Source organism: Halichoerus grypus, chromosome 3 (assembly GCF_964656455.1).
Source record: "Halichoerus grypus chromosome 3, mHalGry1.hap1.1, whole genome shotgun sequence".
In the NCBI taxonomy this organism is placed as follows: domain Eukaryota; kingdom Metazoa; phylum Chordata; class Mammalia; order Carnivora; family Phocidae; genus Halichoerus; species Halichoerus grypus.
In genome coordinates this window covers 12,517,019-12,541,271 of record NC_135714.1, presented here as the reverse complement: position 1 = coordinate 12,541,271, position 24,253 = coordinate 12,517,019, and the positions used below count along the sequence as shown (strand labels likewise).

The following is a 24,253-nucleotide window of genomic DNA, read 5'->3' as shown; positions in this document are numbered from 1 at the left end:
GCCTTTCTTTTCTGTATTCAATTTCGAATCAAATTGAAAACAAGGCTTAATAATCTGAAGAGCAATCACCAAGGTTTTCAGAATCAAAGACCCTTGAATTATATTTGAGGGTGTGAATACTGGCAGATGCTGAGAGGAGCCCTCTCTGGGGTACACATCGGGCTACTTTTTTTTTTTAGATTTTGCAAACTAATAGTAATAGTTACAGCCGTTACCAAACACCCTTATCACTCTGCAAGCATGGCTTTATGTTTTCTCTGATCTTGATTATTTATTATGCAATTATTTATTACTATAGAAAGTACCCTGGAAGTGCCCCAGCCACTTTCCCTATATGAATACTTATTCATGTCTTTGACATCATTCCTATCTTAGCCTGTCTACAGCATTATAGTCCAGGTTTTATTCATTTCTACCCTTATCCAAACTCCAGTCAAATTAGTATAATATCAATGATCATATTGCTCTAATATACGTATCCATATGCATTTACATATGCAGTATCTCCACATAAAATACGATGAGCTTTATGCAATTGTTAATTTGAAAGCGGTATTTCATGCATAAAGACCAAGAAAACTAAGTAAACACTTCTACCTAAAAAGCACATTTTCTTTCCTAACAGCTCTATGAAAATCATTTGTATTGTACAACGGCATGGTCAACATTGCTTTACAATTAGTCAAAGAAAGAAAAGGGTTAAAAAGCTACCGGTTAGTTTGAGAAATGTTCTTTTTTAGTTCTCTTGTTCCTGGCCTAGTCTCAAGCTAGCACGTGATCCGCTGAATGCCTGCCAGCCTCTTTCTTGTTGATCCTCCGGAGACCATCTGTGCTGGGGGCATTGATTAGAGTGTGTCTGCTGGGATTACATCTTTTCTGTTGCCATGCCAACTAATCAGCTGATTTTGGTTACCACAGAAACAAAATGTCAGAGCTCACAGTACGGTAACATGAATTCAGCACAACAGAAAATGTTTTCTTAATTGGGGACCCTTTTGATTTTGGATTCCAAGTGAAAGGCAGCTTTAAAAAAAAAGGCCAACTTTAGATAAAAGCTACATTAATTGTATTGATTAAGAGGAATGCACAGAATTTTTCTGAAAAGAGAAAATATTAATTCCCCTTTATAAGCTATATCTGTTTTTTACCATTTCCAGACAAGGAGTATATATATATTTTTTCTTAGGCCCTTCTATTCCATTTGCTGATTGTCGCATGTAAAATAAATCACAAAGCCTTCAGTTTCCTTTAACTTCCTTGATGGGAGCAGGATGCAGGGAGGCCAAATAGGGCTTGGGAGAAGGCCATGGGTAAAACTACCTGGGGCGGGGGGGAGACCAAGAATGACCAAATTCTCCTCCATTCTTCCATTCAAGGAAGTCATTTAATTTTCCTTAAAGAAAACACCCAACACAGTCAGCTTGGATTCAATTTTAAGGATTCCTCTCTTGCACGTGATATGCTCTGGATATTTCTTGGTTTGAGCTGACAAGGGAGAAGCCCAGGGCTTGTTGCAGTTTTCCCTTTTGTAGGCCCATGACAGTTTGAAGGCAAGAAGGGTCCTTAACTGGTTTGCTCTGTCATGGTAAACAGAGAATACAATTTAACTTGACCTTACAGATCCTCCAGCTGAGTAACTCATCAGAAGGATTCCATCTATGCCTTCTCATTTTGAGATTCTATTCCAGTAGAAGTAAACCGGAACCTCTATCTGCCCTGGGTTTGTGGTTCATAAACACAAAACAAATAGATTAGATAAGAAAAAAGCATGACATTTAACTGGGCTAATATTTGTTTAAACATCTAATAATCCCCCTTCTTTAAAAAAAAAAAAAAAGGATTATAGCATCCAAATATCCCTGTCCTCTACTGTCAAGACATTTCAACTGTCCCTGACTGACTGCAGTCACCTCCCTTTTGTGAAAGCTTTCACTGCAGGTGGCTTCTGTCATGCTAACACCCCAGGGGGGAATTGTGTGGCTTAATCTCCATGTAACCCTTTTGAAAACCTTGGTGAATTAATTCCAATGCTAAGGATGTTCTAGAAGAGTGGTTTGAGGACAACAAAAGTCTTCCCCCATTTCTGAGTGCACAACGCTCATGGCTAATGTGCCAGAGAGGAAGCTCTGAAGACCACTCAGTTGAGGAGGTTTGGGGCAAGGTGTCTAAATGCCTAAAATTGCCCATGGATTCTGCTAGTGGGGTCTGAGCTGAAGGTCTTCACCCAGATTATCAATAATTATCCTATGGTGCTTCTGAGACCTGTGAAAAAAAGAAAATTGTGGATGTCAATAGCATCTCTCTTAAGTAGTGTGCTGGCAACACATGTTACTCACACTCCTTGTACTGGTATTTGGCTTGTTTAAAGAAGATATTACCGGAGCACTTGGGTGGCTCAGTCAGTTAAGCATCTGACTCTTGATTTCAGCTGAGGTCATGATCTCAGGGTCTTGTGATCGAGCCCCCCATTGGGCTCCATGCTGGGTGTGGAGCCTGCTTAAGATTCTCTCCCCTTCTCCTTCCCTGCCCCCCCCCCACTGGCATGTTTCTCTCTCTCTCCAAAAAAAAAATTTAAAAAAAGAAAAAATAATAAAGAAAATACTACCTTAAATTAAATAGAAAGCATCTAACCCAGTGCCTAGGACATAGTTGGAACTCAATAAATGGTGGCCTTCCGTATTAAATTCCCAAAGAGAGAAATGGTTATTAATACCTCATAAAAGGTTGAAATCAATTGCTAATTATCTTCATGGACTATAGTTTCAGAAATGAGCATACCCCCTATTGAGTCAATTGTTATTTATGATTTTTAAAACTTGTGTAGTGCATTGATTTCCAAAACTGTGTATATTTGTTTTTAGCATAGGAAATCTTTCTCCAAAAAGGCTTGATCAGAAGTGCAATATATCGAAAGGATGAAATTGAAGCTGCTCTGGTCGAATTGAGAAAATGGGTGGAGATCACGTGGTCTAGATGGAGGCTGAACTCTTCCCAGCAGAGCCCCTGAGACACCTCCCTGGGTCCCTACGTCTCAGAGAGCACATTATGACAACCACTAGTCTGGGGTTCTTTGTTCTTTAGTTGCATTCCTTTTATCTTTATAGCTATCATTTACTGCCATCCTACTATGTGCCACGTACAATACCAGGCAATCTCCACACACACACATTATCATTCATATATTTCCCCAGCAACCCTATGTAAGGTTAGTATTACCCTCATTTTACAGATGAGGAAACTGGAACCTAGGGAATTTATCTGGTTTTCTCAAAGTTCTAAAATAAGTGAAAAGTCGAGTTAAGATGGGCATCTAGTACTTTCTGATGTCAAAGTCTCTGTCTACTCTAAAGCAAAGATGAACGGAATAATTAGTTGTAACTATTTAAACTGGACCCATATGCTACCACTACTTGTTATTTTTTAGTTGAAATAGGATCAGTGGTGTCTGATTGCCTAGCATTTTCTCCCATTTCAAAGTCATTAGCGGTGGAATAAAATAGGTAAATTAAATAGGAACTACATGCTAAAAATGATCTGAATATCAAAAGAAGAAGAGAAATGATCACCCTGTCAAAGAAGAGAGGCTCACAAATTCTATGTTTCATTAATAATACATATTTTTCTTAGAAAGATACCGCCCCTTCCCCCAAAGCCTGGCCTTTTATGCAAGCAGAATTTGTAACTGCCGATAGGATGTGCTTGAAGGAAGACACTCTAAGAATGCCTCTATTTTCCACACGCCAATAACTGATCCCGACAGTGTTGGGTTACACATTGTCCCCCTGGAATTTGTCCCTGAAAATGAAAACTTCCTCTGGTTGGGTAACCTTGTAGTAAGTCACACTTAAGCATGAATTATTTTATTAGGTACTTTCTCCCAGAGTAGGACAAGCACGATTAGAACCAGATTTCATGCGCTGATGGTAGAAGAATGATGAAAACAGAGATAAGAGGAGGTGAGAGAGTATGATTTTTGCGGGGACACGCCATGTGCCAGGAGCTTTTGACATAATACTGCAATAATATAGGTTTTGTTCCCATATTTGCAAATGAAGAAACAGAGGCTCATGGAGTTTTGGCAGCAACCAGTCAAGTTACTAGTAGCTCGTGGCCAGTAAGCAGCTGTGCTGTCTTTTGAACCCACGGATTCTGGAGCTCATGCTTGTCTCAGTGTGCTGTGCAAAAGCACTCGTGTCACATCCTTGCCAAGATCCAGCGCTGCCCAAGGACAGTCAGGGAGACCATGCTGAGCAGCCGACGTGTGAGTTACAAAAATGGGGCATTCACAAAGTGCAAGACAAATGAGTGTGTTGTTTGTCGCTTCTAGGTATGTACAGAAGGCAGACTGATCTTGGAGTTCACCTTTGATGATCTCATGAGAATAAAAACATGGCACTTTACCATTAGACAATACAGAGAGTTAGTCCCAAGGAGCATTCTAGCCATGCATGTAAGTAATTTCAGCACTATTTTACTCTTTCCTCCCTTCCCCCCCATCCCATTTACTCAAGGAGGAAAAGTCCAGTTCTCTCTGTGTGAAAGAACACCAGCAGTCTTCACGTGTTGGGTAATGAACGCTCAATTTTGAGTTTTCCCCTCAACCATTTTATTCAACAGGCCCTTTTTTCCCCTCCTTTGTTTCTGAGTTTGGTGCATTGTGAGATTTTTTTTTTTTTTTTTGATATTTTATTATTTTAAACTCCAAACTGAGGTTACCTCAATAAACAGTTTGTACTTTTCTTAAATTCCACTGAGCCATTATAAAGTACTGCTCTGCCTGGGCTATTAACTGGGGAAGGAAATAAAACAAGAAGTAAGGAAAACAGTGTCCAGTTTTGATTAGAACCATCTGACAAGATGTGGGGCTCACGTACCTCAGATCTGTGTCTATATCGTTCCTAACCATGGTGTTGGAATGAAGTGGGCGATTTGGGGTTCACTCCATTTCACTTGACCGTAAATCACATCACATTTACTGAGCACCAACTAGGTGCACAGCCGGATTCGATGCCAATCTGGAGATATGTTTTAGAGGTAAGACTTGGTAGGAGCTAGCTGAGTGCAGTCCCCGAAGAAGGCGTCAAAGGCATTGACTTAAATAAATCCCTCTTCCATAATGCATGATGCAGCAGTTTCTGTGAAAAAGCTTTGGAGCAAAATCAGACTTAATGAGCCTGATTTTTAAGACCCGGTACAATCAAAAGAGAATACAATAAGAGTAGCTAATATTTACTGGGTGTTTGCTATGCCAGGTCTTGTGCTAAGCGTCTGTACACATTCTGTTTAACCCTCCCGGTAACCCAGAGAGTTGCAGGATCATTATCCCTGCTTTAGAAGTGAGAAACCCAAGGTTCGGGCTTGATACATTGCTCCATGTTTCTCAGCCAGCAAGTGGCAAGTCAAGATTTCAACTCTGCTGGTACGGCCTCCAAAACCCAGGCTGAGGAGCCATCTGTCTCCTGACTATCCAATTCCAGTCTGTCTCCCCAGGCTTTTGTCCTCGACCCTCTCCTCCCTACCGGTTAACCCAATCTCTCCCCTTCCCATTGACCTTGTACTTCCTGCTGTGGCACCCCACTCCTTTGCTCCAATCTTCCCGCCTATTCATACCCCTAAGTTCTTCTCCACTTTCAAAGCCCAGTTCACATCCTCTACTCCCTTGAAGCATCCCAGAGTAGCCACTCTTATGTTCTCAAAAATACACCAAGAGGCAGCAGAGGGTAGCAGTCGGGAGCCCAGGCCCTGGAATGAGATCACATACGTGTGTATCCCTGTTCCTGTGTGACTTTGGGCAACTGACATGGCATCTCTGTGCTCCCCAGTTCTTCATCTATAAGATGGGTACAGTAATAGAGTCTGCCTCATTGGACTGGCTTGAGGATTAAGAGTTAATGCGTGTAAAGGACGTAAAAGAGTGCCTGGCACGTAGTAGGTCCTTTTCAAGTAGTGGTGACCAGCTTGCAGCAGCTTTGGCAGCAGTAACATCCTTCCTTTCGTTTATTATTATCCTGTCCTCTGTCTGCAAAGTTGATGTGTATGACATTGGCCGCAACTACCTGATGCATATCTGTAGAACCAGCTCTTCCCGGCACGTGAAAGGGCTTCCATAAATCCTGGCTCCGTGTCACAGAGGACCCCTTCCCAGAAACTGACATGAGAAGTGACACGCTCAGACTCTTTTCTCTGACTTTCGGTTTTTTGTTGAAATACACAAAGTCAATTGGTTGCATGACTCTGAGGAAATTTAAGTACAGGAAAGACTAAATTAAAGTGTTAAGATAACCTAGGTAGTCTCATGACTACAGACATGAAGACAAAAAGGATGTTTATTGAGTCTCTCTCTGCTTAGCTCCAGTTTGCTTCTGCCAGTTAAGAAAAAAGGAAAGACAAATGGAAAGAAAGAGTGTCAACCAAGAGACTCATCTCACAATGAAATCCAGAAAGAATTTTTATTTTTTTTGTAGCCCACCAGAACATATGGGGTTGCCCATGGAACATTACATCCCTCTTTTAAATGTGGCAGATATTTTGGAAAATGTGATGCTTTTGAGGACATCTATTTCTAACCTTAGCTTAATGGGGAAGAAATTTAGAATTCTTAAATATATATATATATATATATATATATATATATATACACACACACACACACACACACACACACACACACACACACATATAATTTCATAGAAGTGACAAAGTTTTCAGGTATAGTCTTGGAAACAAAGGCCAATCCTAAAGCCTGGCTCTACCAAATCCAGAGACCCTGCCTTCTCTGCTGAGTGCCAGAGACTTGGAAGTGTCCTGACAGGGCTTCATGACCCTCCTCCTGAAGACACGGGGACCTCTCACAGAGGAAGTAAGGCTGTTTCTCCCAAGGACTAAAAGCATGCCTGACTCATTTTGGTTCTACCTGGCAACAGATCTTGCATCATTGATCCAAACATGTCCTTGAGCCATTATATGCAAGTGTCTTCAAAATGTAAATTAAATTATCTCCAGCAACCTCCCCTCTGAGAAAAACCGACAGTGTTGAGATTGCATTTCTTAGCAACTATAGCCCAGTCTGAGACTTTCTTGGCACCATCTTGCAGAGATAAAATACATGATTCTCTTTTTCCTATTTAGGCACAAGATCCTCAGGTCCTGGATCAGCTGTCCAAAAACATCACCAGGATGGGACTAACAAATTTCACCCTCAACTACCTCAGGGTAAGACCAATGGGTTGATTACATTTCCTGGTGAATTTGAGAAGTACTTTAGAAGTGTATATGTATCTTGAACCAAGGAGTTAAAATGAGGTAATATAGCACAATATGTGTGTCTTACACCACAGTGTGTATGTGTGTGTGTGTGTGTGTTCAATGGAGGATGGGGTTTAATTAACAAAGCAGCAAACCTAGACTTTGTCAAGGTTGAACTTCCTCTCTCTGTTTGTATGACTCTTGGAATTAACTATGCAAAGGCCAGCAATGTCTGCTCATACAGTGTTTTGGCGCTCTGCCCCTCATGGTTGTCTCAAGTTTCTGATGTACTGTTGTTGGGTTCACTTCCTCTGTGTCTCCACCCAGGGAGTGTCCCTGAGGAGGGTCCCCCGACGTTCAGCCCGTTGGTGGAACCACAGACATTTATTTCTAAGTCTTCTTAGGGACTCTCTGTGTAACATGGAACAGATTTTCTGGGTTGGGTATAAAGTCAGTTTTGATTTTTAAAAATTAGGAGTTAGGCAAAATTCTCTGCCTACATAATAACTATGGCTTCCATATTTGGTCTAAAAGGGAAACATTTGTCACTCCGGTTTGTGGTGTAGAATTGCAGTCATCATGTTGCAGGTAGAGGATATGGTTTCCTTCATAAAGCAGCAAGCATTGTCCTCCAGATTCCACAAGAAGTCCGTGGCCACGTTCCACATTCCTTTGCCTCTGAGTTGCTGAGTTCCCTCATTGTCACTGTGGGCAGCCACTTCTCCAGCCCCCTGCCCCATCATGGAGTTTATGCTGTTGTTTCTTGACCCCTAAGCGCTGTGCCGGTTTGTGAATTTTGTTTTGTATTCCCAACCTTCTGTATATGATCATTTTGCATATGTCGAAATGCTGAAATGCTTTGGCCAGACTTTCTCTTCGGTGAATTAAGAACGACTGGAAGAAAGGCTTCCAAGTCACATACTCAATGCCATGTGCCAGCCCTGGGCTAGAGAGTGAAGATTCAAAGACAAAAGTCATGGTACCTGCCATCAAGAAACCCACTCCTATGAGGGCCAGACCCATAGAGAGAACATCATACACAAAATGGTAAATAACCCTGATGGAAGTTTCCAAGTGGAATTATGGGAGTACAAAATGGAGACCTCTCAGAAGAATACCTCAGAGAAGCTTTATGGAGGAAATGATGCCTGACTTGAGTGTGAAAGAATGAATAAAGGTAAAGCCAGGAAGGGGGCAGGAAGGACATTCCTGTTAGAGGGAAAAGAAGGGGCCTGGATTAGGGGATGGAGTTCCAGGCAGATGAATGATGCCGGGACATGGAGTGAGAAGGCAGGAGAGGCGGGAGGGAGAGTAACTTAGGAACCAGGTCTTGGAGCAGCTTCCTGGCCGGGCGACCAGGCCAGAAGCCTCTGAAAGGATTACACGTGAGCATGGCAGCATCCTCCTTCCGGGGAGAGGGAGAAGAGCCATTTTCCATCCAGCCTAGATGCCCTCGGTCTGAATCCAGGCACGGCAAGAGCCGGAGTCAGCTTTGCTCCGCACCACCCTACTTTGCCCCAACACCACCACCATTTTGGCAGCCCTGAACCAGGTTGTACTCCAGTAATGGTGCTGTGGTTCCCGCTCCAGGAGGGTGGATGGACAAGCAAGTGCCTCAAGGCAGGGTAGCTGGAGCTAGGTTCTTCCAAACTTCCAGGCTCTGCATTTAGAGCTGCCCCCACGGAACCACTGGTGCAATGGGAGTGGGTAGCAAGGCCTGGGAAGTGGGGGTCTGTGGCACGCTCTAGCCACAGGAATTCAGAAGGCTGCCCTCCCTTGCTAGCCATTTCATCTTATCAGAGACCATGAGCAGTTTAGTTTAAACCATCTGAAGACGCCTCCCCTCAGGCAGATAAAGATGTTTCATACTGTGTGTCCTCAGCTGACCCCACATTGGAATCTGGGACTTTGGATTCTGTCCTAGACTTGGTCACTCACCCTCTGGTGAAATCTGGACAGATTCACTATTACATCTTTTAGCTGCATTTAACATAGATTAATAAATGCTAAATTTCCTTCCTCCCCTCTCCCCAGTTCCTCTTATTATCATCAGTAAAATGGTGACTTTCACCTTGGGGTCAACAAGGCCCACCTTGTTCCCACATTCTGCGATTCTCTGATTTTAACCCACAAAGACTGAGAAGATCATATTTGCAAAGTGGGGAGGTGGGGAAGAAGGGATTAGCACCAACCCCTCTCCCAATAGCGACAGGAGGAAGGCATGTGTGGGTTTGGGCAATATGGAATCCTGTTTCAAAGGCTACCACTTAAATGTAGTGCTTACAGCATGTCCTGACTTCACTAGTCTTCACAATGGTCCATGTGCCCTAGCACAGTTTGTGTGAGAGAGCCGGGCACGGAGAGTTCAAGGAAGTGAACTCAGTCACCCAGCCTTCTACCACTGAGTGGCTGGGCTGGGACTTGAACTCGGGCTGTCTGACTCTAGAATCCATGAGCTTCATGCAGAGCTGCCTTTCTAGTAAGAAGGGAGAGCAATGATAGTGACAGAAATTGGACCGTGTCTCTCCTGCCTTGACAGGGGAGTCAGCATCATCTCTCACTGGGGCCTTAACCACTTTGCCACAAGTAATGACAGCTCCTTGTAGGGTTTCACGTGGAGATTAAGTGGGCAATCCATGTAAACGGCTTAGCGCAGGGTCCGCGGACAGAAAGCACCCAGTTAGTGTTCATGGGCATAATTTATTGAGCACCTAGTATGTCCATCATTGTTGTTCATACTGGAACCATGGAGAGCAACACGGCATCTGGCTCTCTTCTCTCGCTCTGGGTCCGCCTAACACTCCTTTACTTCCTCTGCTCGTGCATCCTGGCTCAGCAGCTACTTGTCCTTCCTGCCTCCATTCTTCCCTTTGTTCACTCCCTCCATCACTTATTCCTCTGTTGATTGGTTCAGGACTCTTTCATTGAGCCCACTCTGTCTTCCTGGCCTTGTGCCAGGTGCTGGGCCTTTATCGTGGAGAAGATGTGGCCCCTTCCAGGGCTGGGGGAGGCCAGCGGAGTGTGGTCGGCCACAGTTCCAGCGAGCTGTGCTGACAAGGAAGGGCCTACAGGGCTCCTGGGAGTCTGCGGAGGGGTCCTCTGGTGTCCAGATAGAAGCCACCCCTCCCAGCAATAACTCAAGGTGGTTGTGAGCCACTTGGCAGGTGAAAGCTGAGCAGAACCTCACACTCAGTTCCCATAACCACGCACATGGGCATTTCCATGATGAGACCTGGCCTGGTTAGTGGTTACTAACCACTGAAGACTTTTTTGGATTAGAATTGGGATCAAAGATTTCATTAGTGCTCTTACCATCTGATATTCGTAAGACAGCTGAGCAATCACCCAGTGCATTCATTTATAAAATTGCTTTAAAACCTGGCGCTCCCCTGTCCTTCTGAGGAGCCAGGCCTTTGCTCCAGCCTCAGGGGCTTATCTGAGGTATTATTTATTTATTTATTTATTTATTTTTAAAATTTTATTATGTTATGTTAGCTACCATACAATACATCATTGGTTTTTGATGTGGTGATCCACGATCCATTGTTTTCGTATAACACCCAGTGCTCCATGCAGTACGTGCCCTCCTTAATACCCATCACCGGGCTAACCAATCCCCCCTCCCCCCTCCCCTCTAAAACCCTGTTTGTTTCTCAGAGTCCATAGTCTCTCATGGTTCATCTCTCCCTCCAATTCCCACCCCCATTTTTCCCTTCCTTCTCCTAATGTCCTCCATGCTATTCCTTATGTTCCACAAATAAGTGAAACCATATGATAATTGACTTTCTCTGCTTGACTTATTTCACTTAGCATAATCTCCTCCAGTCCCATCCATATTGATGTAAAAGTTGGGTATTCATCCTTTCTGATGGCTGAGTAATATTCCATTGTATATATGGACCACATCTTCTTTATCCATTCATCTGTTGAAGGGCATCTCGGCTCTTTCCACAGTTTGGCTATTGCGGACATTGCTGCTATGAACATTGGGGTGCATATGGCCCTTCTTTTCACTACATCTGTGTCTTTGGGGTAAATACCCAGGAGTGCAATTGCTGGGTCATAGGGTAGCTCTATTTTTAAATCTTTGAGAAACCTCCATGCTGTTTTCCAAAGTGGCTGTACCAACTTGCATTCTCACCAACAGCGTAAGAGGGTTCCCCTTTCTCCACAATGAGGTATTATTTAAATAGTTAACGAGGAGCTCCAAAACCACACCCAGATCAGAAAAAGAGGTCAGACGCGTGTGTTGGCAAACATTAATCGATGGCCTTCTAAACCAGCAGAATAATTTTTTTTTTTTTAAACTCCATGCATCCTGCTTTGGAAAGGAGGGCTGGAGATTTTAAATGGTCCAGACATCTGAAATTTCAATATGCTGTGTCTTTCACATAACGAAGTTAAGCAGTACAGAAAGTAAGCAATTCCAGTCATCTCGCTTCGCCCAGACAGGTTCTTTGACTGCTGTGAAATTCTGAATCATTCTCGTGGAGGCCTGCAGTCGGGGGCTCTGCAGAGCTGCCGGAGGGGGGGCTCTGGGCGCTGGAGGAAGGCGCAGGTGAAGCGCGGTGGATGCGCTTTGAGCTCGCGAATGCCGGTGATGGCACCGTCTGCGGACGCTCGCCTGGCAGCACTTTGGGCGGGGGCTCTGGTGACCTGATGCTTTGGAGGTGACAACAGAGCAGGTGTTGTCATTTGATTTGAGTTGTCACATCGCCTGCCATTGCGTCGTGTCTCCTCCCAGCATAACGAGGCTGGAGGTGCTCTGTCCTGAGAGGTGTGGCCACGGCCGGCTCTCCGGTCCCCGTGGAGCAGCAGCTGGTGGTTGCCGAGCAGGGATGGGGCTCTGATGAGATGTGGTCACACTTCCTGCCTCAGGGACCTCTGGCAGACCAGGGCTGGCTGGATGAGTGTCCCTGTGATAGTCGTCCAGGCTGGGGCTGTTCACTCCACAAGCATCTATTAGACAACTTCTTTATGCCAGGTCTCCCCAACTTTCAAGGTGGTCACTGTACATCAGGTACAAAAGAAAACCAAATCTGTGCTGGGAGAGACATCTGTCCCGATACCGTGATCGACGTAGTCGCTAACATTTATTGAGCACTTACTGTGTACCAGGTACTGTTGCTAGGTACTTGGCAGGAAGTCTTTTGAACCTTATGAACCAGAGACTCTCTTTAGTCCTATTTTTCAGGGGAGGAAACTGAGACACAGAGAAGTAGCTTTTTATAGTCACAAAGCTGGTAAGTGGCAGAGTAGGGATTTGATCACACACCAAGCACGAAGAGGGGAGAGGTTGTTGGAGCATGGACATGGGAGGATCCAAGCCTTCAAGGAGGAGATGGCCCTTTGAATTGATTCTGAAAGATGAGTAGGTGGTCCCAGGTAGACTAGATGAAGAGTCCACCACAAGTGGTGACAGGGGGATGGAGAAAGCCAGTGGGTTTGGGGAACTCCAGGCAGTTTCACATGGCTGGAATGTAAGTTTTAAGTTTGTTTTAGGTGCCAACACAAGATAGGTGTTATGGCCCAAAATGTATAGTTGAGCTGAGTGGCACAGTTCTAGAGAGAGTTTTGTTCCAACAAGAATACAGCATAGTCAGGGAAAGCACCTCATGCTGGCACTTGGGTTTGGGGGCCAGACAGACAGGAGTATGTATTTGACTCAGCCACTTGCTAGCTGTGTGACCCTGGACAAGTTACTTGACCTCTCTGAGCCTCAGTTTCCTTATCTGAAAAATGGGGTATTACACCCCCCTCTCTGGATTCTAGTGAGATGGAGGCATGTGGAGGTCCCATCTCTCATTTGCCAAGTGTGCTTTTCTGAGGGTCACTGGGAAGAGTCGAGTCATTCATTGGAGCCCCCTGCACTCAGAGCTTCTGAGAAGAGCTCTTGGGGACAAGACACCCAGCAGCTTGGTCCTTCTTCCTATTCTTGCCTTTTATTTCATCAGAGTGAAAGCCCTTTCTCACTCAGGGTTTGAAATTGCCATCATTTCAAATTTCCTATAAGCACTTCTTGCATGGGAATGTTTACTGTATGCAGTAACTGTTTTCTAAATTTAAATAGCTTTAACAAATTCAATTTTCCAAATTGAAAAAGAAATAATTGATGTTGATTTCATTTCCTATTCCACAAAGAGAATGGAGGTAGGCAGAAACCGTGTCCTCCAGCATTTATTTTTATTTTTTAATTTGTTTTAAGATTTATTTATTTATTTGAGAGAGAGAAAGAGAGAGAGCGCATGCATGCCAGTGGGGGGAGGGGCAGAGGGAAAGAGAGAATCTCAAGCAGACTCCGTGCTAAGTGTGGAGCCCAATGCCGGGTTCAATCTCACGACCCTGAGATCATGACCTGAGCCAAACTCAAGAGTTGCATTCTTGGGGCGCCTAGGTGGCTCAGTCGTTAAGCATCTGCTTTCGGCTCAGGTCATGATCCCAGGGTCCTGGGATCGAGCCCCGCATTGGGCTCCCTGCTCGGCGGGAAGCCTGCTTCTCCCTCTCCCACTCCCCCTGCTTGTGTTCCCTCTCTCGTTGTGTCTCTCTCTGTCAAATAAATAAATTAAAAAAAAAAGAAGAGTTGCTCTCTTTTTTTTTTTTTTAAGATTTTGTTTATTTGAGAGAGAGAGAGCACAACAAGCAGGGGGTGGGGCAGAGGGAGATAGAGAAGCAGGATGCGGGGCTCAATCCCATGACCCTGGGATCATGACCTGAGCTGAAGGCAGACACTTAACCCAGGTGCCCCATGTCCTTAAGCATTTTAAGAAAACCTGCAGGATGCAAACTTCCAGGATGCCATAAGTGGAAAGTGCTATTTTCATTCATCTCCCATCAACAATAAAGGGGATGGTCCTTGCTCAACACGCTGCAGGGAGACATTGGCTTGTACAGTTGTCTCCCTCCTTGAGCATTTAAGTTACTCTGGTTTTGTTTTTAAGTTTTAAGTCAATCATCTAACCAAGAGATATTTTGGTGGCATCTACTATGTGCCAGGCACAAAAGGGGATGGAGTGGGGTGTTGACAAGAATGGATAAGGTATGATCCCTTTCCCAAGATGTTGAAGATACTGGAACAAGTATGTCCATTTACAGTTCACACTGCCCCCTCAGCTGGGGACCTGGGCATCCCAAAATTCCCTCCTCTCCTAATATCTTTGGGGATACCCTTCCACGTTGGTCTCAGCATATGACTTAAATTAGACTGTTTGCGGTTTCCAGGGCACTAGGGAATTGCTCTACTTCACCATGCTGTCTGACCTTGGCACTCAAGGCCCTCCACACTCAGGACCCTGCTGCTTCCCAGCCTCGCCCCACATGCCTTCCCCATCTCACATGGCATCCTGTATCCACACAAACCACCGGCAGCTCCCCAAATATGCTGTGTGTCTGTTGCCACCATGCATTGGCACAATAGGACTTGACTTGACTCACTGCCTGGGACACTGTTCCTACCCTCCTCTTTCCATCCAGGATGCCCAGACCACCTCCTTCTCATCCTTCAGGACTCAGTTGTGCCTCACCTCCTCTGAGACTCTCTCTCTGCCTCTCCGCCAGGGCATCTGCCCTCCCCACTACTCCTGGAGCTCTGGGCACGTGCTCTCTTGCTTAGCTCTTGGTGGGTCCTGTGTAAGAACTATCACTCCACTCATCTGTCTCCTCCAGTACACACAGCAACCTGAAGACAGATCGATTAGTTTTGTGCTTCTAGAGCCTCAGAAGCTCTAGATCGCAATCAGCACCCAGTGTCTCCTGAATGGAAGTTGCTGGTAAATGGAAACTAGATTTTGAATGACACCCTCCCCTCACCCCCCCAAAACACAATAGAATTCAGATGAATTCACTTGCCAAACAGTATCTAGGAGGAAAAATGTGTGTGATTGATTTTCAAAATCACTACCTAGAACCTCACCAGGAAATCTAAAGAGCAGAAAATTTGAATACATTGAGGAAATAGAAGGAAAACATGGCACGGGGCCTCCAGATCTCTCTAGGCTGCAAAAGTCCCCCCTGAAATTCTCATAGTTCCCACTGTGAAATTTTTATTCTAATATCACTGCTTCCACTTGCTATGAATCAGTATTTAATTTTTACTCTAAATGCCATGATGCCCTTTTCATTATTTTGGAAATGTGTTCTTTCAAATCTCGAAGACAAATTCCCTCATGGGTGATTATTTTTGTCTATTTTCTTTGGCCAGCCTTTCTTGGTGCTGAGATCCATAAACTTTTTTCCTGCATTATGCTTAACGTGACTTTAAAACATCTTATTATCCTGTATCCCAGCCAAAAGATATTTTCTTTGTGTTTCCTCTTACTGTTTATCCATTCATATGCATAATTTCTGCATAAATGTAATCAGTATACATATGATTTCTTAATGTTATTTGGTAAACACTTCTGCATGTTTCTACATAGTCATCATATTATCTGTTTATAATAGCAGCAAATATTCCAGTGAGGTGCTAGGATACTGTTTATTTAATCATTTCTCTAAAGGTCGAGCACTGAAGTCATGTTCAAGTTGCCACTGTCATTAAGACCATTCCTCCAAACACCTTTGCCATGTCTTGCTCTGGGCGATGCTCTCTACAAGCAGGCTGGACTGTGGGGTCTGTGTGCTAAGAAAAATAAACGTGCTTTGGATTCAGAGAAATGTGGGTTCAAATCCTCACCCCCTTACAATCTGTAATGGCCTTGAACAAGTTGTTCCAGTTCTCTGAACCCTACTTCCTTATCTGGAAATCAGAAAGAATAATGTCTCACAGGATGGCACAAATTATAAGATGAGATAATGTATGGTTTATAAAAAGCCTGGCACTCAGAAGGAGCATAATAAATACCAGTCCCTTCTTTTGCTATCTGAGAGCAGTGGGTCAGGGTTCAGCTTTCACTGTTGCCTCTTACTTCTTGTATGATATTCACCAGCTGCCTTAATTCTTTGAAGCCCTGGTTTTCTGGTTATGTACATCGTGAATCATCACAGGTGAGGGTTGAAATGATAATGCACGTGAAAAGCACATTTAACTCTAAATTACGACACCGGAAAGCCAAGAGAGTCTCATCCCATTTATCATCTTCTGTGTGTTGGTCATGGCCTTGAATTCTACGCCGATATTCTGAAGCCATGTGATAGATCAGAAAACAGAGAAGCGATTGATTAATACCTGCCAAGGAAGGAAGCAAGAGGGAGTCTGAGACATGTGCTATATTATTGGCACCCTCTTCCCAGTACAAATGTTATTACAAGGTTTTAATCATTATCACTGGGCAATTTCAGTACTATTTATAACCTTCTGGTTGGTATTGTTGAATAATTCTAACCCTTCAAATAAGCAGCATCATCAGCTGGGGTTCACAGTAATGCTTTTGACCCCATACCTTTAATTTCCCAAGTGAAGGGAGACTTTCATTGTTATTACTGTACTGTAAGAATATTGGTCCCCGCGTGTAACCTCTACCAGTAGCAAAGGAGTAGAGTCCAATGCCTGGAAGAATTAGGTGGTTGGCTTTGGAAATTGATCCCCAACAGAATGACATGAAGTGGCCTCTAGGAGAGTAAGTGTGGCTGGAGTCAACATTCGGAATCCCGCCAAGGTCTTTTTTGTTTGTTTTTTTGTTTTTGTTTTTTATTATGTTCAATTAGCCAGCATATAGTACATCATTAGTTTTTGATGTAGCGTTCAACAATTCATTAGTTGTGTTTAACACCCAGTGCTCATCACAATACGTGTCCTCCTTAATACTCATCAGCTGGTTACCCCATCCCCCACGCTCCCTCCCCTCTATAACCCTCAATTTGTTTCCTAGAGTCCAGAGTCTCTCATGGTTTGTCTCCCTCTCTGATTTCTTCCCATTCAGTTTTCCCTCCCTGCCCCTGTGGTCCTCCACGTTATTCCTTATGTTCCACATATGAGTGAAATCATATGATAATTGACTTTCTCCGCTTGATTTATTTCACTTAGCATAATCCCCTCCAGTTCCATCCATGTCGATGCAAATGGTGGATATTCATCCTTTCTGATGGCTGAGTAATATTCCATTGTATATATGGACCACATCTTTTTTATCCATTCATCTATTGAAGGGCATCTCGGCTCCTTCTACAGTTTGGCTATTGTGGATGTTGCTGCTCTGAACATTGGGGTGCATATGGCCCTTCTTTTCACTACATCTGTATCTTTGGGGTAAATACCTAGTAGTGCAGTTGTTGGGTTATAGGATACGTCTGCCAAGGTTTTTTTGTTTTTTTATTTTTGTAAGGCTTTGACTGCCAGCAAAGTTATTTCCCTTGGTCTTATGACACGAGAAAGGAAGATGGTCCAATCCTGTTTCCCACCTAAATGCCAAGCCAAGCCCAAGGATTGAACAGGAATCTCCGCTCAGCGATGGAGATGAACCATAGTTACTGGTGGTCAGAACAGGCTGGGATCAGGGCAGACCGTTCACCATTCACACACTCAGACAGACTGGCAAAAGCCCTTATTAAACACTGAAGTTTGGGGTGGGGAGGGTGCAGGACCCATACCAGCAGATCTTCCTTCTGTGCCTCCCACAGTGCTTGCACATTGTAGACTCTCAAAAGGCTCACAGTCTAAAGTGTGCTATTCAAGATGAGGTCCATGGCTCGTGGTGGTTTTGCAAACGGTTCCCACTCTGTGATTAAATACAGAAAATGAGAGTAAGAACTTTAAAACTACTATAGCAATCTGACATTGCCAGGACATCCAAATGCACGACCAACAGACTCATCCCACTGATTAGGATATAGAGCGGCTCAGGTGTTATCAAACTTGCATGGCAAGTGGTCACTAATAAAGGGCTGGAGAAGCGCATGTCACAGTTTGATGAGCACTTGCATACAGAGCACTGTGACATGAACCGATTCAGAGATGAGCTCCAGTTTTTCCGAGGACCATCCAGAATAACGATTAGCATCATAATACCATTAGTTTTGAGGACTTCTATATGTTCTCAGTAAAACAATGAGATAGGTATGATTATTCCCATTTTATAGATAAAAATCAGTCATTGCCTCGGGTCACAAAGCCAGTCTGGGGCAACAGTGCTTTCCTGGGCTTGGGTCTGGCTTGTCCCCCCAGACTGCTACCCATGGTCCCTGCTAGTGAGAACTGGTTTCTTGGCCCCGGACCATGCAGGAGAAACAACACTTTCAAAAGTGAGGAATTTGGCATCTGAAACAAAGCTGTCACACCTCATTCTGACTCTTCCACTCCTCCTCCTCCTCCTCCTCAGAGAAAGGCTCCATCAGAGAGGAGGCAGAGAATGCCCTTCTGAGCCATGGGAATGCTCCACACACAGAATGATTGAAACTTGGAACACCCGAAGGGCACTTTTAATTGCATTTGGAGATAGAAAAGTAGTACATATGACTGTATGATAAGGGAATTAAAGTAGTTAACTCTTAAGGAAGTGAAATAACCGTAACATAGAGACATCCCAGTGCCTAGAAAACAGTGATTTCTAAAGTCAAGCCAGAGGGAATGGCCATCAGAACATTAAAAGATGTGTATATATATATATATATACATATATATACACACACATACACAAACAACAGTATTTTAGCATAGCAATCCTAACTGAAAACAATTTCAGAGCCACAAATGCTTCTAAAATTCTTGGTCTTATAAGTACAAATAGGGTTCAGATTAAAGAAAGTAATTTCCCAATCTCAGACACAGAGAAAGAGAAAGAAATTTTTGTTTAACAAGACACTGAAAATCAAGGGAGATGGTAAGGTGGGAAATTGGCAGTCCGGGGGAAGAAAAGCCGACGATTGCAGTTAAGTGCAAGATGGAGCCCAGAGTTAATTCTGGGAAATAGTCTTCCTAATTGTCTAGAATGGGTAAAAAAGTGTGTCAGGATAGTGTAGGGAAGGGGGCAAGGAGAGAACTGTTTGAATTTCAGAGCATAGGCAGGAAAGAAGCCTGAAATATGAAGAGGAGCTGGGAGGTCTCACTCCTTAGTGGTAAGGGCCAAAGCTTTCTGTGTCTGGTCTTGGGCTGCTCTCCACCTTGGCACAGGCATCATCATCTTACTGCACACAGAAAACTCAAATGATTTAAATACGGTGACAGTTATTGGATTGTTTGGTTTCATCATCTGTCCCTAGCAGAGTTCAAGAAACACAGAGGGGGATAATAAATACATGAAAGGAAGGGAGGGAGTTGAGATCAAAGTCTCTGGTGTTGATCTACATAATGAGCTTGAGAATGGCTATAAATGTGTACCATATGCAAACAATGAATCACGGAACACTACATCAAAAACTAATGATGTACTGTATGGTGAACATGATAAAAAAATAAAAAATAAATGTGTACCATAATTAAGGGAAAACAAGTAAAATTTGCAATGTCTGCCATATTTCACCCAAAGGAGAAGGGAGGGGGGGCATTGACCTGGTATCATTGAGCGCCTACTATGTGCAAGACACAGATGTGGTTTTATTGAATCCTCACAACAAGTTTGGGAGGTAGGTGTTAATGGTCTCATTTTACAGGAGTAGAAACTGAGACTCAAAAATGTTCTGGGACTCATCTAACATCATTCAGTGGGTAAACTGCCAGGCTGGGACTGGATCCCATGTTGGCCTGATGCCCTCACCACTCTGTCATGCTGCAGAAATGTCACCTCCTAACGAGAGCTGGGTTGAAGAGCTGGATGAGGTCAGTCATTTCCACTGAGATGACCAAGCTATCCTGCCAAATTGTCAACAGGCAATTGTCAACAGATGCAATGGATAGAGAACTCGGGACACTTACGCATAATGGGGTCAAAGCCCAGACTGAACTCATCTCACGACTGTCTTTCTTACATCCATGTTTCTCTCAGACTTCCTCCAAATCCCAGACCTCAAGGCTGTTACCCATCACCCAGGTTTTTACCCCTACAACACCTGAACTACTATCCCCAGTACCTGAGCATTTATTTGAAAAACATTGATCAGATTATGTCATTTCTCTGAGGTGGCCCTTAAAATCATCTGCTTAAAATCATCCAGTGAAAATCCAGAATCCTTGGGTTGGCCCAGAAGGCCTTACGGGATATGATCACAATCCAGTCCCCCCAACCTTCATTCCATAGCAGTGTCCAGTTCCCGAGCCTGAGTTTTGCTTTTCCAGCATCCAAGTTCCTCCCTGTGGCAGAGCCTCTGTTCTTCTGTATCTGTTCTTCTGTATCACTTATCTATCTCTAGAACCTTGGGCAATGGTCTACTCATTCAGTGCCTCAATTTCCTCGTCAATTGTCCCTTACCTCAATGAGTTGTTGAGAGGCCTAAACAAAATCTTACTGGTAAAGGGCTTAAAATAAAACTTGGCACATAGTAAGTGCTCAGTAAATACTTGCTCTATCATCTTCATCATTCTCACTGCCAGAGATACTCTGGCCAGATTTTTGCATTGCTGGCTCAGCGTTATTCAGGTCTCAGGGCACGTCATCTTCTCCATGAGTTCCTTCCTGGCCAGCCCATCCGAAGTGGACTAGCCACCCCCAGCTACTTTCTACCACACGTCATTATCTGCCTTATTTTTCCCTGTAGCATCTTCATTGGTGAATTAGCTTGCATAGTCATCAGTTTGCCTTTCTGTTGTTCTGTTTTTACCCTTTTGACCTTTCATGCAGGCCACTGGAATATATTTTGAAAGCAGGAGTCTTGTCTCTTCTTCCCTGATGTCTACAACAGGACCTGATATTCAATGACTAGAAATTCAATAATTTTAAGTCTACTCAGCTCCAGATGCACTCCTTGACAAGTTGGAGGTTTTTAAAGAGGAAATCATTTATAAAATCCCAAACCCAAGCGTAACCTTGGAATACTTGAGAATGCTTATGGAAAGGCTGTTAGCCATCCTTGACCTGATAGACAGAACACCTGTAGTGCTTTCCTCTAAGGATTTGATGTTCTTCTTTGCAATTCATAAACAGCCTTGTCTGTGACAGTAGGTGAGGGTCATTCACGATGTTTGATAAATGTGCCTCATCTGTAAGACAATGGAGATAAGCATGACTTCTCAGGATTTCTCCTTAAGTATTCTAAAAAGAAGGAATACAAAACAGAAATATTAGCAAATTCCACAAGTAAAATATTAATAGACCCCATGCTGGGAATGAGGAAACTGAAACCAAGTGGTTTGAGGCTGACCCAAGTCTATCTGTCTATTAGTGTAGGATGGTTTCTGGTTTTCTTTTTGTCTTGTACTCTGTTTGCAGGATCCGTTCACATCCATTCAATCTACAACTGTTTACTGAGCACTTACTTTATGTCTGGGTCTGCTCTGGTCTCTAGCTATCAATTTCTCTATCGATACTAAATATTTCTGGGCTCATGAGAATCTCACATACATTGCCTCTGATAGCCTTAAAATCTTTTATAGGCCAGTCATAGCCTAAGACTAGAAGTCTCCCCAAGAAGGCCGCTTATTTCTCCCTCTTTTTGCCTATTTCCCAAGCTTTGTGAAATAAGGTAGGGGAGTTACTGCTTTTTAGGTCAATAGTGCCGAGGATCATCATGGAAATTTTGTCCTAAGAGTAGAACTCAACTCCAGAAACCTCACAATGTGGATTTCTTAGGAAAAGTATCTGTAGCCTTAGGAACCAATCAATGAGGTTATTTCTCTTCCTTCCTTTCCCAGCACCCCCTTTTGATTCTGTCAGCACTTTACTGAAGAAGAAATTTGTGGCCATCTATCATATTTTTTAACAGTTTTACCATGAGCGGGAAGCTTAAGGGGAAAATTGAAAGCTTTCATGATGTTGATTAACAGAATTTACAAACATATGTGAGATGATAGCAACCCTACCATTTATACTCAACTTCTGAGCTTCAGGACGTTGGGTATTTCACTAACAGATGGAAGGCAGGAAGGACCAGAGCTTGCTTTAGAACAAGAAATGTGGTCTGAGTATTGAAAGTGGCCATGCCCCGGCAGTGGTCTAGTCCTTTGTCAATTTCCTCGACACCAAATGTGTTGCATCTGTTCTGGTTTGCAGTTAAAAGTGGAAACCGTTCCTTTTCTGTAAAACTGGGTGAAGGGTGGGCTAACACTTACCTCCCTCAGTTAAAGAATACAGGAGGCCACTTATATTAAAATGCTCTGTAAGCTGTAAGATCCTCCTAGAAAACAGATACTCCTCCTCACTCACTAACCAAACCCTCAGTGTCCAAACTCCTGCTATCCTAACTCAGAAATCAATGAGTTTTCATTATTTTTTTTAAAGATTTTATTTGAGAGAGAGAGAGAGAGAGAGAGCACAAGCAGGGAGAGTGGCAGGCAGAGGGAGAAGCAGCAGGGAGCCCAACGTGGGGCTTGATCCCAGGACCCTGGGATCATGACATTGAGCCGAAAGCAGACGCTTAACCGACTGAGCCACCCAGGCGCCCAGATATCAATGAGTTTTGAATAAAACTTTAAATATATCTTTTGTTATGCAATCCAAGCTACTCACTATCTCAAACTCAGGAACCAAATTGATTCATTTAGTTCAGGATCCTCATCATTCAGCACACTCTTTTAATTCTTGCTTTCCAAATCTGTAAGCCATGTGGGTTTAGGTGGCCAGAAATAATTGAACAAATAGCCACCATCACAGTCACTAGTAGAGTCTAGTTTATACAGAAGAAAATAATTTGGGGTTGAATGATACAAAATTGCTATTTTTTGCAGATCAAACACTGCCAAATATTGGCTATTTCATATGGGTCATCATAATACTTGAGAAATACGACCCCATATCAAAGGGAAACAATCATTTGGCTCCATGATTTTTCCATTTCCCACCATCATCATCCACTTCCTACTCAGCACATAATTGTAAACACGACAGCCATTTATTGCCTTGTGACTTCGTACCAGGTTCTGCAAATGACTAAACCAACCTCGATAATCTCATTTTAAAACTTAGTTATATTTGAAAAGATAATGTACTCATATACTAGTGCAAAACTCAAAAACTATATGCCTTCACACCCTGCCCCAACCTCTCAGTTTCCCTCCCCAGAAGTGCTCAACATTGTCCTGGGACAGTCTATACAAATGCAAGCATATATTGCTTTAAACACACACACATACACACACTTGCACCCAAGTGGTAATATACCGTGCATACAGTTCTGAGTGTTGAGCAGTGGCATTCTTTATAAAAGCAGCAGAGATCTATCCTGAAGAGGTCTATCACACTAGAGATAGACCATATTTTATTTTACCAAGTGCTTTATTGACAGACACTTAGTTTGATTCTAATCTTTTTCTGCTATTAACAATGATGTGCAAATATCTTTTTATATGTGGTTTTTCACAGGAGCAACTAAAAACCTAAAGTTTGGGGAGAAATTCCTGGAAATAAATTTGCCAAGTCAAAAACCACGTACATTGTAATTTTGGTGGATATTGTCAAGCTGGTCAGCTTAGAGATTTTACCAGATTTCAGCTTCACCAGCAACATATAAAATGACTATTTCCACACTTTTCAACAACTAGAAGCTATCAAATTTTTCTCTTATTTTCCAGTATTATAGGTGAAAAATGATACCTCATTTTCATTATAGTATGCATCTTTCTTATTACAAGAGGGATTTATTATCTCCTTATATACTTAAGAACCATTTGTATTTCCTTTCTTGTGAATTTTTTGCTCATAATTTATCCATTTTTCTATTGGGATGCTATTCTTTTTTTATAGATATGCAGGGCTTTATATTTTAAGGAAGTCCATACTTTGTTGTGATATAATTGGAATTGCATTGCATGTTTTAGTTTTATTTTTTAAAAATTTGTGTAAGGGTGCTTTATTCATTGAATGTTTTTTGGTTTTGTTTTGTGTGTGTGTTAAATGAAGCAATTTCCCCCTATGTCTTCTGTTTTGTGTTTTGTATTTAGCATTAGCCCTCTTTGAGCTATAATAATAAAAATACATTTCTCTTTGTTTTCTAATGCCACTTCTAAAATTTTGGGGGGACTTTTTATGTTTAAATAATTGATCCACAT

The 24,253-nt window shown here is 43.0% G+C and overlaps 1 protein-coding gene across 9 annotated transcripts in view; it reads left to right on the top strand.

The window, feature by feature from the left end:
* Window positions 1-24,253, top strand: part of LDB2 (LIM domain binding 2) — a 383,866-nt gene that overhangs the window by 301,332 nt on the left and 58,281 nt on the right. For all 9 annotated transcript variants that reach the window (XM_078068421.1, XM_078068420.1, XM_078068419.1 and 6 more), the window contains exons 4-5: window positions 4,328-4,450; window positions 7,129-7,212. In XM_078068421.1, the coding sequence (XP_077924547.1) occupies window positions 4,328-4,450; window positions 7,129-7,212 (207 nt within the window). The remainder of the gene's footprint in view (window positions 1-4,327; window positions 4,451-7,128; window positions 7,213-24,253) is intronic.